The 15,331-nt window shown below is 52.5% G+C and overlaps 1 protein-coding gene and 1 pseudogene across 1 annotated transcript in view; one reads left to right on the forward strand and one right to left on the reverse strand.

Annotated features, from left to right (window-relative positions):
- The window catches only part of CFAP97D1 (CFAP97 domain containing 1), a 134,886-nt gene extending 122,957 nt beyond the window's left edge, over nucleotides 1–11,929 (forward strand). Inside the window, exons 5-6 of the mRNA XM_073683659.1 lie at nucleotides 10,400–10,450; nucleotides 11,549–11,929. Coding sequence (XP_073539760.1) covers nucleotides 10,400–10,450; nucleotides 11,549–11,557 — 60 coding nt within the window. The 3' untranslated portion in view covers nucleotides 11,558–11,929. The remainder of the gene's footprint in view (nucleotides 1–10,399; nucleotides 10,451–11,548) is intronic.
- Nucleotides 11,930–14,603: 2,674 nt separating this feature from the next.
- The window catches only part of LOC141271524 (serine/arginine-rich splicing factor 9-like), a 53,197-nt pseudogene continuing 52,469 nt past the window's right edge, over nucleotides 14,604–15,331 (reverse strand).

Raw genomic sequence — 15,331 nt, forward strand, 5'->3', positions numbered from 1 at the left:
GCGGATCCGCCTCTCTCGCCGTTCCCTCTGAAAGACCTCCAGCTGCTGACGGCAGCACTCCGCACGCTGGGCTGCGGCCGCCCGGGTCTCCTGGGTGAACCCCATGAGGTTTTCGCCGGTGGGGTCCCATTCTAACTGCGCCTCCTCCAACGGGAGTGGGGTGATCTTGGCGGGCGCCAGAGCCGGGATCAGGGGCTCACATAGGGGTCTTTCCTTCCGGAGTCGGAGATTGAGGTACTCCGGTGGCCACTCAAAGGGCTGCCCATCCGGGCAAGTATGTTGCGTGAACAGGTCTTCACCCAAGGGTAGCACAGTGGAGGTTGAGGGCGCGGTGGTGGTAGCGGCGCCCGGATGCACCAGGCCTTGCGACCAGGCCGGTGGCGTTTCCTGCTTGGCCGCGCTCAGGGTCAAGGCGTGTGACGTCACAGGGGGCGTGGCCGCGGCTCCTGCCGCTTGAGGCCTAGTTTGGAGCGGTGGCGGTGTAGCAACAGGAACGATCAGTGGGACTTCGGGCTCTGCGACGGGGAGCTGGGGCAGGCTTACGGCTTCTGGGCTCGGGGTGATGACGTCCCCTTTACCTGCTTCCATCTCTTCAGCTCCTTCCACGGCGTCGTCTCCGGCCTTCGTCCCTCCTGCACCATCCTCAGAGGCAGGCGTGCTCCTCGTTGCGGGTGGCGTCCTATGCTGGCGGGTTCCAGCCTGCAGGGCCATTTCTCTGCTCCACTTGGCCAGTACTTCTTGCTGCACTCGGGCCATCTTCCGAGCCAAGCCCTCCAGCGCGGTCTGTGCATGCTCCCGATCTTTGGGGAGCTGTGCCAGGATCTCCACCAGGCCTTCTGGGGTGGCGGCCTGCAGCAGGCTCCTGACCATCGGGTCGGTGCTGCCTGACTCTCCTTCCATCTCCGGGTGCGTTCTCTCCAGACTCCTCCAGGCTGCACCCATCCTCTCTCTTTTGTTCCTGATCCGCCCATCCTGAGGGCGGTCCTGGGGCAACTTGGTGATTGTCAGTTCCAGGGGCAGCCCTCTCACGCTGATGGACATTTCTACCATTGCAGTCTCTGCTGGTGGGGGCGGTTTCCGCTTTTGGCGCCATTCCTGGACCTGGCCCACGATGGGAGGTGGCCTCTTGCCACCCTCTGGCACGCCCATAATGGCGTCCGCTCTGCCAGGGCGGGAAATCGTCTCAGATGGCGGGAATCGTCTCCTAATGGCGGGAAACTCCGTGGATGGTGGGAAAAGGCTGCAGATGGCGGGCAAACGGCGGGAAACGACCCGAGATGGCGTCCGATGGCGGGGACCCTCTGGAACCGGCGGGAGACTTCTTACGGTAAATATGAACTTTTCTTCAGGCACGCAGTACCCGGTGGTTGCGGGCACGTAATCCTGCCGACTACGCCACAGTTGACGCGCCCCCTGGGCCATGTTCAAGGGACACCCGGAGCCGGATCTGGATAGGGGTAGTAGTCCTTGTGGCGGTGACCCGGTCCGTGCCCAGGGTGGTCAAACTAAGTGTGTGGCAGTCTTTGTAGATGTTGTTTGAGTGTCGACTACGCCACCCGTTGATTGCGGCTAGGATGCCGCCGCTGCAGAGCAGACCGCTGAGGCCGGTGGTAGGTTTGTGCAGCAAGGATGGTATAACCCCCAACGGGAGGGGTATGGCCTCAGGGCAGCAGATGTGGAAGTTGGTGGTTGTGATGGTGCAGCAAGGAAGCTCAGAGACAGGTGATGCAGTTTCAGGGTTTTTACTCACAGGTGTTGCTCCGGTCACTCCGGCCTTGAGTGACCACCCGAGCCGTGCTGCGTCCACCAGGTGTGGGACTCGGCCAACTCCCAGGCAATCCAGAGCGTGGTCCTGAGCTCCCTTCTCTCTCTCTCTCTGCTGGCCGTTCCCACCAGGGATCCACCTTTGTCCGGCTCCCTCGGGCCTCTTGGTGGTAAAACTTTCTCTGGCTTTCCTGACCCTATTCGTGGTGTGCCTTCCTGGTGGATGTGGTGAGGGTCGTGGCAAAACTTAACCACGACCTCCGGTTCCTGGCTAAGGATCATTAGCCTCTGCCAGTTAGGGTTCTGGTACCCGTTTCTGCCAACCCTTCACCCTTTTGGTTTACTTCTGGGATCTCAGGGTTCCCTCTTGTCTTGTGTCTCTGGGCCTTTCTTCCTCCTTCTCTCCACTACAGGCCTGGCCCTGGAGCTGGGCCCAGCCGGAGCCACAGCTCCCTGTCAGCCCTCCTGGCTGAGCTCCTCTGCTCTGCTCCTCCTCAGTCTGACTGACCCTGTCCTAAGATGGTGCCCACCATATATACTCCCTCTATGTGTGAGCCCAGGTGACTAGCACCCAATGGGCTCCTACCTCTATGCCCAGAGTCCCTCCCCTATCTGCCCCTACACTACTGGGATGTTCCTCCCCCCCTCCCACTCCAGCCAGGGACAGACGCTGTCATACCTGCACATCTAACTGGTGGGAGTACCGTAGTTCTGTCCCCCGGAAATGGGATGAGTGTAGTGCATGCAGCTGTCTGAGCTCAGTCCCACACTCCATCCTTACCCGGGAGTGGAATACCACACCTCTGGAGTGAGGTGCAATACCCCTGTAGCAGCCGAGTCCTCAGGGTGCTACATTCCCCCCTGGTAAATCACAGCACATCCTCGGGCTGTAAAAGAATAAAAACATACCAAAACATACAAACTTTTTAAAACATACACTAACATATAAAACATTATAAACACATATAATATGACAGGTAACTTCTCATATATTATTTTAGCAATATAACTTTTGATATAAAACTTTTCATATAAAATGTTCTTAAGCTTCTGGCCACTGTGCAAATTGTGACCAGGTAAAGGGCCACAGTCACTAGAAGAAAACAGCAGTTTTCCTATAAAACCGGTAGGGGGCGCCTTGGGAAGCGCAACTATGTACAGGTTATGGCCGCTCTCAGTCCTCGGCCAGGTAGAGGGAAAGAACGACCGCTCTCAGTCCTCGGTCAGTGGGGAAAAGGGATGGCTGCTCACAGTCCTCAGCCTGTGGGGAAAAGGGATGGCTGCTCACAGTCCTCAGCCTGTGGGGAAAAGGGATGGCTGCTCACAGTCCTCAGCCTGTGGGGAAAAGGGGCACACAGGTAACAGTTCACACTAGTCCCAACGGGGACCACACTTCACTTAGCAGCAATTCACATAACAGTTCTTGTAACAGTTCTCATACCCCGACGGGTAACTTTATACAGTTCTCTTTACCGTTCAGTGGTAACGATGCCCTCCTGCTCCTTCCTGAAGGTAATTTTCAGACCCGTCCGGGTCCTCTTGTTCTCCTCCATACCGCAGCTCTTCTTCCGTCAATCGGTGCACATGAAGGGCGTACGGTCCTTTGGCACACTGATGCCGGGTGAAGGTGACCTCGTCACCCAGGTAAAGGTCACGACCACGGTGTCCCTCCGGCAGATGAGACTCGACATCCCTGCGGGTGACAAAGACGTCGCCGGGGGTTCTGTGATACCTGATAAAGCCCCAACCGTGCTCCAGTTGGAACTTGATGACAGTCCCGGTGGCGCGGGGACCGTGGGCCACACGGCGGTCTCGCCGGGTCCGGCTTTTCTGCTCCGCGCTCTGGACCTGCAGCCGCTCCTCGCGGATCCGCCTCTCTCGCCGTTCCCTCTGAAAGACCTCCAGCTGCTGACGGCAGCACTCCGCACGCTGGGCTGCGGCCGCCCGGGTCTCCTGGGTGAACCCCATGAGGTTTTCGCCGGTGGGGTCCCATTCTAACTGCGCCTCCTCCAACGGGAGTGGGGTGATCTTGGCGGGCGCCGGAGCCGGGATCAGGGGCTCACATAGGGGTCTTTCCTTCCGGAGTCGGAGATTGAGGTACTCCGGTGGCCACTCAAAGGGCTGCCCATCCGGGCAAGTATGTTGCGTGAACAGGTCTTCACCCAAGGGTAGCACAGTGGAGGTTGAGGGCGCGGTGGTGGTAGCGGCGCCCGGATGCACCAGGCCTTGCGACCAGGCCGGTGGCGTTTCCTGCTTGGCCGCGCTCAGGGTCAAGGCGTGTGACATCACAGGGGGCGTGGCCGCGGCTCCTGCCGCTTGAGGCCTAGTTTGGAGCGGTGGCGGTGTAGCAACAGGAACGATCAGTGGGACTTCGGGCTCTGCGACGGGGAGCTGGGGCAGGCTTACGGCTTCTGGGCTCGGGGTGATGACGTCCCCTTTACCTGCTTCCATCTCTTCAGCTCCTTCCACGGCGTCGTCTCCGGCCTTCGTCCCTCCTGCACCATCCTCAGAGGCAGGCGTGCTCCTCGTTGCGGGTGGCGTCCTATGCTGGCGGGTTCCAGCCTGCAGGGCCATTTCTCTGCTCCACTCGGCCAGTACTTCTTGCTGCACTCGGGCCATCTTCCGAGCCAAGCCCTCCAGCGCGGTCTGTGCATGCTCCCGATCTTTGGGGAGCTGTGCCAGGATCTCCACGAGGCCTTCTGGGGTGGCGGCCTGCAGCAGGCTCCTGACCATCGGGTCGGTGCTGCCTGACTCTCCCTCCATCTCCGGGTGCGTTCTCTCCAGACTCCTCCAGGCTGCACCCATCCTCTCTCTTTTGTTCCTGATCCGCCCATCCTGAGGGCGGTCCTGGGGCAACTTGGTGATTGTCAGTTCCAGGGGCAGCCCTCTCACGCTGATGGACATTTCTACCATTGCAGTCTCTGCTGGTGGGGGCGGTTTCCGCTTTTGGCGCCATTCCTGGACCTGGCCCACGATGGGAGGTGGCCTCTTGCCACCCTCTGGCACGCCCATAATGGCGTCCGCTCTGCCAGGGCGGGAAATCGTCTCAGATGGCGGGAATCGTCTCCTAATGGCGGGAAACTCCGTGGATGGCGGGAAAAGGCTGCAGATGGCGGGCAAACGGCGGGAAACGACCCGAGATGGCGTCCGATGGCGGGGACCCTCTGGAACCGGCAGGAGACTTCTTCTTACGGTAAATATGAACTTTTCTTCAGGCACGCAGTACCCGGTGGTTGCGGGCACGTAATCCTGCCGACTACGCCACAGTTGACGCGCCCCCTGGGCCATGTTCAAGGGACACCCGGAGCCGGATCTGGATAGGGGTAGTAGTCCTTGTGGCGGTGACCCGGTCCGTGCCCAGGGTGGTCAAACTAAGTGTGTGGCAGTCTTTGTAGATGTTGTTTGAGTGTCGACTACGCCACCCGTTGATTGCGGCTAGGATGCCGCCGCTGCAGAGCAGACCGCTGAGGCCGGTGGTAGGTTTGTGCAGCAAGGATAGTATAACCCCCAACGGGAGGGGTATGGCCTCAGGGCAGCAGATGTGGAAGTTGGTGGTTGTGATGGTGCAGCAAGGAAGCTCAGAGACAGGTGATGCAGTTTCAGGGTTTTTACTCACAGGTGTTGCTCCGGTCACTCCGGCCTTGAGTGACCACCCGAGCCGTGCTGCGTCCACCAGGTGTGGGACTCGGCCAACTCCCAGGCAATCCAGAGCGTGGTCCTGAGCTCCCTTCTCTCTCTCTCTCTGCTGGCCGTTCCCACCAGGGATCCACCTTTGTCCGGCTCCCTCGGGCCTCTTGGTGGTAAAACCTTCTCTGGCTTTCCTGACCCTATTCGTGGTGTGCCTTCCTGGTGGATGTGGTGAGGGTCGTGGCAAAACTTAACCACGACCTCCGGTTCCTGGCTAAGGATCATTAGCCTCTGCCAGTTAGGGTTCCGGTACCCATTTCTGCCAACCCTTCACCCTTTTGGTTTACTTCTGGGATCTCAGGGTTCCCTCTTGTCTTGTGTCTCTGGGCCTTTCTTCCTCCTTCTCTCCACTACAGGCCTGGCCCTGGAGCTGGGCCCAGCCGGAGCCACAGCTCCCTGTCAGCCCTCCTGGCTGAGCTCCTCTGCTCTGCTCCTCCTCAGTCTGACTGACCCTGTCCTAAGATGGTGCCCACCATATATACTCCCTCTATGTGTGAGCCCAGGTGACTAGCACCCAATGGGCTCCTACCTCTATGCCCAGAGTCCCTCCCCTATCTGCCCCTACACTACTGGGATGTTCCTCCCCCCCTCCCACTCCAGCCAGGGACAGACGCTGTCGTACCTGCACATCTAACTGGTGGGAGTACCGTAGTTCTGTCCCCCGGAAATGGGATGAGTGTAGTGCATGCAGCTGTCTGAGCTCAGTCCCACACTCCATCCTTACCCGGGAGTGGAATACCACACCTCTGGAGTGAGGTGCAATACCCCTGTAGCAGCCGAGTCCTCAGGGTGCTACATTCCCCCCTGGTAAATCACAGCACATCCTCGGGCTGTAAAAGAATAAAAACATACCAAAACATACAAACTTTTTAAAACATACACTAACATATAAAACATTATAAACACATATAATATGACAGGTAACTTCTCATATATTATTTTAGCAATATAACTTTTGATATAAAACTTTTCATATAAAATGTTCTTAAGCTTCTGGCCACTGTGCAAATTGTGACCAGGTAAAGGGCCACAGTCACTAGAAGAAAACAGCAGTTTTCCTATAAAACCGGTAGGGGGCGCCTTGGGAAGCGCAACTATGTACAGGTTATGGCCGCTCTCAGTCCTCGGCCAGGTAGAGGGAAAGAACGACCGCTCTCAGTCCTCGGTCAGTGGGGAAAAGGGATGGCTGCTCACAGTCCTCAGCCTGTGGGGAAAAGGGATGGCTGCTCACAGTCCTCAGCCTGTGGGGAAAAGGGATGGCTGCTCACAGTCCTCAGCCTGTGGGGAAAAGGGGCACACAGGTAACAGTTCACACTAGTCCCAACAGGGACCACACTTCACTTAGCAGCAATTCACATAACAGTTCTTGTAACAGTTCTCATACCCCGAAGGGTAACTTTATACAGTTCTCTTTACCGTTCAGTGGTAACGATGCCCTCCTGCTCCTTCCTGAAGGTAATTTTCAGACCCGTCCGGGTCCTCTTGTTCTCCTCCATACCGCAGCTCTTCTTCCGTCAATCGGTGCACATGAAGGGCGTACGGTCCTTTGGCACACTGATGCCGGGTGAAGGTGACCTCGTCACCCAGGTAAAGGTCACGACCACGGTGTCCCTCCGGCAGATGAGACTCGACATCCCTGCGGGTGACAAAGACGTCGCCGGGGGTTCTGTGATCCCTGATAAAGCCCCAACCGTGCTCCAGTTGGAACTTGATGACAGTCCCGGTGGCGCGGGGACCGTGGGCCGCACGGCGGTCTCGCCGGGTCCGGCTTTTCTGCTCCGCGCTCTGGACCTGCAGCCGCTCCTCGCGGATCCGCCTCTCTCGCCGTTCCCTCTGAAAGACCTCCAGCTGCTGACGGCAGCACTCCACACGCTGGGCTGCGGCCGCCCGGGTCTCCTGGGTGAACCCCATGAGGTTTTCGCCGGTGGGGTCCCATTCTAACTGCGCCTCCTCCAACGGGAGTGGTGTGATCTTGGCGGGCGCCGGAGCCGGGATCAGGGGCTCACATAGGGGTCTTTCCTTCCGGAGTCGGAGATTGAGGTACTCCGGTGGCCACTCAAAGGGCTGCCCATCCGGGCAAGTATGTTGCGTGAACAGGTCTTCACCCAAGGGTAGCACAGTGGAGGTTGAGGGCGCGGTGGTGGTAGCGGCGCCCGGATGCACCAGGCCTTGCGACCAGGCCGGTGGCGTTTCCTGCTTGGCCGCGCTCAGGGTCAAGGCGTGTGACGTCACAGGGGGCGTGGCCGCGGCTCCTGCCGCTTGAGGCCTAGTTTGGAGCGGTGGCGGTGTAGCAACAGGAACGATCAGTGGGACTTCGGGCTCTGCGACGGGGAGCTGGGGCAGGCTTACGGCTTCTGGGCTCGGGGTGATGACGCCCCCTTTACCTGCTTCCATCTCTTCAGCTCCTTCCACGGCGTCGTCTCCGGCCTTCGTCCCTCCTGCACCATCCTCAGAGGCAGGCGTGCTCCTCGTTGCGGATGGCGTCCTATGCTGGCGGGTTCCAGCCTGCAGGGCCATTTCTCTGCTCCACTCGGCCAGTACTTCTTGCTGCACTCGGGCCATCTTCCGAGCCAAGCCCTGCAGCGCGGTCTGTGCATGCTCCCGATCTTTGGGGAGCTGTGCCAGGATCTCCACCAGGCCTTCTGGGGTGGCGGCCTGCAGCAGGCTCCTGACCATCGGGTCGGTGCTGCCTGACTCTCCCTCCATCTCCGGGTGCGTTCTCTCCAGACTCCTCCAGGCTGCACCCATCCTCTCTCTTTTGTTCCTGATCCGCCCATCCTGAGGGCGGTCCTGGGGCAACTTGGTGATTGTCAGTTCCAGGGGCAGCCCTCTCACGCTGATGGACATTTCTACCATTGCAGTCTCTGCTGGTGGGGGCGGTTTCCGCTTTTGGCGCCATTCCTGGACCTGGCCCACGATGGGAGGTGGCCTCTTGCCACCCTCTGGCACGCCCATAATGGCGTCCGCTCTGCCAGGGCGGGAAATCGTCTCAGATGGCGGGAATCGTCTCCTAATGGCGGGAAACTCCGTGGATGGCGGGAAAAGGCTGCAGATGGGCAAACGGCGGGAAACGACCCGAGATGGCGTCCGATGGCGGGGACCCTCCGGAACCGGCGGGAGACTTCTTCTTACGGTAAATATGAACTTTTCTTCAGGCACGCAGTACCCGGTGGTTGCGGGCACGTAATCCTGCCGACTACGCCACAGTTGACGCGCCCCCTGGGCCATGTTCAAGGGACACCCGGAGCCGGATCTGGATAGGGGTAGTAGTCCTTGTGGCGGTGACCCGGTCCGTGCCCAGGGTGGTCAAACTAAGTGTGTGGCAGTCTTTGTAGATGTTGTTTGAGTGTCGACTACGCCACCCGTTGATTGCGGCTAGGAGGCCGCCGCTGCAGAGCAGACCGCTGAGGCCGGTGGTAGGTTTGTGCAGCAAGGATGGTATAACCCCCAATGGGAGGGGTATGGCCTCAGGGCAGCAGATGTGGAAGTTGGTGGTTGTGATGGTGCAGCAAGGAAGCTCAGAGACAGGTGATGCAGTTTCAGGGTTTTTACTCACAGGTGTTGCTCCGGTCACTCCGGCCTTGAGTGACCACCCGAGCCGTGCTGCGTCCACCAGGTGTGGGACTCGGCCAACTCCCAGGCAGTCCAGAGCGTGGTCCTGAGCTCCCTTCTCTCTCTCTCTCTGCTGGCCGTTCCCACCAGGGATCCACCTTTGTCCGGCTCCCTCGGGCCTCTTGGTGGTAAAACCTTCTCTGGCTTTCCTGACCCTATTCGTGGTGTGCCTTCCTGGTGGATGTGGTGAGGGTCGTGGCAAAACTTAACCACGACCTCCGGTTCCTGGCTAAGGATCATTAGCCTCTGCCAGTTAGGGTTCCGGTACCCGTTTCTGCCAACCCCTCACCCTTTTGGTTTACTTCTGGGATCTCAGGGTTCCCTCTTGTCTTGTGTCTCTGGGCCTTTCTTCCTCCTTCTCTCCACTACAGGCCTGGCCCTGGAGCTGGGCCCAGCCGGAGCCACAGCTCCCTGTCAGCCCTCCTGGCTGAGCTCCTCTGCTCTGCTCCTCCTCAGTCTGACTGACCCTGTCCTAAGATGGTGCCCACCATATATACTCCCTCTATGTGTGAGCCCAGGTGACTAGCACCCAATGGGCTCCTACCTCTATGCCCAGAGTCCCTCCCCTATCTGCCCCTACACTACTGGGATGTTCCTCCCCCCCTCCCACTCCAGCCAGGGACAGACGCTGTCGTACCTGCACATCTAACTGGTGGGAGTACCGTAGTTCTGTCCCCCGGAAATGGGATGAGTGCAGTGCATGCAGCTGTCTGAGCTCAGTCCCACACTCCATCCTTACCCGGGAGTGGAATACCACACCTCTGGAGTGAGGTGCAATACCCCTGTAGCAGCCGAGTCCTCAGGGTGCTACATATGCATACTGTTTTTTTTTGGGTTATGCAGATGGACACCCCAATGTAGTGTTCAGTTGGCAGCAGAACATGATGTGAATGCAGCCTTAAGGATGTGGAGGTTAATTTGTGGTAGTTAAATATCAGCTGATCTATTCTGGTATTTGATGGCGTGTTATAATGTTATTTTATGAAATTGTTTAAAATCCATGCACAAATGGTAAAATTCTTCTTTGGGCAACTTCCATGAAAACAACTACACATAATCATGCATTACGCCATAAATCCGCATTTGCAACAGAGAATGATCAGAGACAGAAGCAACTTGGAAAGACAATTTGTCATTGTTATTAAGGGATATAATAAGTCCAACTTCAGCTCGGTTCGATTTGTTTAATATTAGAATTTTCCTGGCTAGCTCACAAAAACATGCATTAATATGTCAAACTCAATACACTCTGAAGAAAAGCAAAATTTTAGTGCTGTCTGATAGTTTGGTAGGAAGTGGTTTTCAATGGATCTTGTGTTTTCTTACTTCAATCTAGGCTACAAGAAAATTCCTGCAGCACACGTCTTCTCACCATGCTCTGACCAAGGTATGACATTTGTGTGTTTCATGACTATTAACCAATAGAAAGAAAACTAGAACATGTCACTAGTCAGCACACTGCATGAATGTAGAAGACACCTGTTTAGCCCTTACTTACCCAGTGTTGTCCACATGTACAGTTTAGTTTTATTCCATCTCATTGACATAATTGCCAATATAGCATGCTATTAACCCAGCAGGTGGTGATCCGCAGTAAGAAAAGAGTAAGAGAATCTCTGGGTCAAAAACTTTATTTCCTAAAAAGTTTTGCCATCATTCCAGGGATTCTATACTGTACTGTATGAAGTCACAGTTGAAGTTTGTGCTAACCATGACCAGTAAAAACTGGCATAAACTACCTGCCATGCTATACTGCAGTTTTAGGATTTATTTTCAGTGCTTTCATTTAAGTGTCTTGTGCCAATGCTACTCAGGTGACACATTGCAGCATGCTGGCTCAGTGGTTGAAACTAATGCCTCGCAACTAGACCTGGATTTGATGCCAACCAAGGCCTAACTGAAGTTCTGTGTTTTTCCAATGTTTGCCTTCTAAGCCTCTTTAATAATTCATAAGTAATGGTAGGTGTGTGTGTTTCTGTCTCATGAGAGTGGTAGTCACCAAATTTCACAAAACAAACTGCATACAGTACTAAATAGATCTCCTAGACCTGATGTGGATACTGTATTTACTTTGAAAATCCATGTCAGAATAGCTTTTTTATCCTTTATGGAAGTTTAAACTTATTTTCACCCACCTACAGCAGTCTGGTTGAAAGCTCCTCAGTGTCCCTCCTCCCTGCTGAGATCTCACACTGCTCAGTACAAGCTGCTGCTGTCAGTCAGAATGGGTGGGCGGAGACTGAATGAATTTTAACTCATGACCTATTTCTTTTTAGAGCTAGATTCCTTTTGATATCAAGATTATACAGCCATTCTGAAATGATTTAATAATGTATGCAATTAGTATAGTCAAATCTGATGACATATCCACTTTAAATATGTCCATTGACACACACTGTTATATAGGTATAGCACAGAAGTTATTACATGCATTTGTGTGTTTTATTGTATCACACATTTATACCATTTTACTTTTTATATGCAGAACAAATGAGTGGCATAAAAACCTGCTGTTACATGAAGATTAGCGCCTGGAGCCACAATTCTCCATGAGTAAAATAAAAGGAACTGCATAAAAAAGAATATTTTTATGATTATGTAATTCTCAGGTTTTTTTGTTTGTTTTTTTACATGTCTCACAGTCTACTCGTCAATTTATCATCATAGATGATAATAGTAAATTCTATATAACAATATTGGCGAAATAAAAATGGCTATAAAATGTGCATAGCAAGATGGCCTCCAGCTGTTCCTGAAATACTGATTCATCTACACTTTTATTTGTTTGCTTCCGATGGTTGCTATTAACACTGTCTAATATAAGTGGTGCTAAGCCACATTAACTATTAAAGCATGTAGTCTATGACATACATTATTAAACACCTTATTAAAGTGACGTAAAGAAAATTTCAGTGTAAAAACACCACGTCTGACTACAGTGTGGAGATCATGACCTTAAAGCAAAATGTTAGTGATATGGTTCTTTGTTTTGTGTCAGTTTACAATCAGATACTTCTCGCCACGGTACCAAGTTCAAACTGGAACAATTTACTATGTTTGTATTCAAATGTTTTAAGTCCTTGACCCTTGAAATATTTCCTTCTAAATTATTCATCACATCTCTTTTTATCAACCTCATCCCACTTCTCATGTTTTAAGAATGCAAATGCTTTAAGTTGATGTTGGAAAAGACTTGGTAGGGGATACTTTGGAATTGTTAGTAAAGGGAACCTGTCAGAAGGTTTTTGCCTCCATAGTGCCACCACTAACTGTTCTCTCCTTAGTAGCTTCAGTCAATATGTTATTTTGTTAAATATGAGGTTTAACGCCTGCAGGTGTCATAAGCTAAACACTGTTCTTCCATCTAGTCAAGGAGTTGTCCATGTCTTATTCCCACCTTAAATGGCTTGGATGACGTCCCTAAGGATATGGAATGAGTTCACAAGCCCAGTTCTCATGAATGTCAACAATGTCCACCACACAGCATCCGCACCAAGTGAAAGGAGCAAAAACAGTCACATTCTACAAGCTCTCAGACTGTGAACTGGGAGCAAAAATAGGCAGAACCCCTCTTGCAGTGCAGTCTCCTGCTAATTAAAGGTAGTGTCACCCCCTGGGAGATATCAGATCGCTACTATGGCCATACAGGCTATAGAAAAGTAAATATATACTTACCTGTATGGCCCAAAGCAGAGGTCTGCTTGCAGAGAAAAGTAGTTTTATCTTTACGGTTTTCAACAGGCTTGGCATCCGGGGGACGCCAACTAACGCCCGCTTATCTCATTATTATTACCCTAAATCGCCGACTATCAGCCTAGTTACCATTTTCCCTCCCCCGCACGTCACAGGGCGCTGTGACGTGCGCTTTCCTTCCTCACCTCCCGGCTCATGCACCGCGCTGTGTTTCCTCCCGGCCGGGTTTGTATGAGCACAGTGCCGCAGAAAACTTTCTTGTTATGCGCCGGAAGTCACTGGAGCGGAAGTCACAGTGACTCCTCGGCACCTGCGCAATAGAGCACTGCGGCACTGTGCTCATACAAATCCGGCCAGGAGGAAACAAACCATAGCTGTAGAAAAAGACATGGACCGTGCATACAAAAATTCTTATCATGCTCTGATTGCTAGAAACATACCAAATACACTAGATCTGTATTTACTATCAGCATCCAAGCCACACATGAAAGATTCAACGTTAGACATCATTGCCAATGAACAGTATAGCGGTTCTACTACTTTTCATTTCCATCTGTTGCTTATGACTCATTTGATAATGAAGACCTGAGAATAAGGGTTATCTTGAGTAGATGTTGTTCACAATCTGCAATGGTTTGTGGTTTGTTCAATTGGGAAATAGCTTCCAGCCCACAATTTCTTTACTATTTATAATGCAGCATACTACAGACATCTGTTGTAAATAATAGTTGGGATGACAGCTAAAAGATACAATATCTGGATTATACATTATACATAAATTACATACATTATTTGAATATCTAGACTGACAAGTGCTTCTTTAATAGTTTCAGAACCACTCCAAATTTGTTAGCCATTTTTTCTTTTACCCAGTACCAAACTCTTATCCTAATACTCAGGGATATCTAGACTCATGGCTTCATGGAGAAAATCAGAAATTAAAAAATAAGTATTTTTTGTATTTAATTAGCCTCCTTTCCCGTGGGAAGAATACTATTCAGACAACACAGGATAAGTAACACAGTGTGGCAATACTTTATTGAACGACCTAGAGACAATAACACATAGTACAGTCCCAGCAAATATACAAGATGGTGCAAATGACAGAGTCTCATCCTTCCGCTGACTCGTCAGGAATTAGAACATCTGTGGCTTCGGGGCTTCCAGGGCCAACTACCCCAACCAGTGGCACTCCACTTTGGGCAGGCACCCACAGAGAGCAGGTAGTGGCAAGCTTAAGAACCTGACAATTCATTGAGGTATGTTGCCAGGTGACCTGGTTGTCCCAACCTGGGTTCTCCAAATGTCTTGGTACGTTCTGTGATGGGCAGTGGATCTAATCTGTATGCCTCTGGTTAGAGCCATGGTGCATTGGCTACTATCCTCTAGAGTCTGTCTGTAGAAGAAGAAGGTCCCTTTTATACCCATAGCTGTCCTTCAGGCCATTATCTACAGGTTTGAGGAGAAGTGGGAGGAGGATCATCTCTCATTATTCGACTATTCAATTAACCTACATATTTTGTCTTTCAGTGTTTGCAGAACAACAAGCTGCAGAGACTGATACAATAGGTAGTCAGCAGACATTCACCAAATTAGCAAACATTGATTGTTCAATTAACCTGCATCTTTGTCCCTCAAGTACACCAGAACAATAAGCTGTAGGGACTGATACAATAGGTAGTCAGCAAACATTCAACAATTTAACAAACATCAATTCAACCTACAACAAGAATCAACATTCAGGCTTATATGAACAATAGCTCATGTCCCTGGGCCTACTGAATAATATGTCTGGCGTCATCACATTACTCCCCTTTCTTAATTAGCCAGACGTGATAGGCTTCCAATCATCCTTCTCCACTTGTTGGGGACAGTCCATCAGCATTTCTTTCAGCACAGATACGAATGTAAGAGGTTTCACCTTCATGAGAACGAAACTTTGTATCACCCAGTTTCCTCAAAGCATATTCCATGTCTTCCTTGCGAATAAACTCCACAATCCCCATTCTGTCCTTGTGTACATCAGCATAGCAGACATCTCCAGCTTTTCTCATATGATCTTTCAGATCCTGCCAACTCTCTGATGGGGGAGACCCTAAGACGAGGACTCTGTATTCAGTTCGCTGGGACAGGGGTCCTTTCCTCTTGCGGGGTCCTCCATATCCTCCCCTTGGTCCCTGGCTTGGCCTGTGAAACTGCACAAGTAATCAATGAGAACCGAACTCGTATCCATTGCATCCACTCACAGCGTCCTCCATATCCCGTGGATCCTGGAAGCTGATGAAGGTGAATGGTGTGGCACCTCCTCCCCCGCGATTCTTCAGCTTGATGGTACAGATTCACCTGTACTGATGGAACAACGCCTCAAGCTCCCTCTCCTGCTTGAGGCTCTGGGTCCCGATGCAACCAACAACTTCTGGATTTGGGCTGCTTGGGACTGAGTATTTGCTTTCAGACTGCCACTGGATCCTTGATTTGGCAGGCAGTTCAATTCCTATTTGTCAAACATCATCCTCCACGACATTCTGGGCATCCCAAAGGATCAATTCCTGGATCAAATCTGACCAAATGTCGG

The sequence above is a fragment of the Phyllobates terribilis genome, unplaced genomic scaffold (genome assembly GCF_046119375.1).
Source record: "Phyllobates terribilis strain yellow unplaced genomic scaffold, ASM4611937v1 Scaffold_5__5_contigs__length_657084704, whole genome shotgun sequence".
NCBI classification, from domain to species: Eukaryota; Metazoa; Chordata; class Amphibia; order Anura; family Dendrobatidae; genus Phyllobates; species Phyllobates terribilis.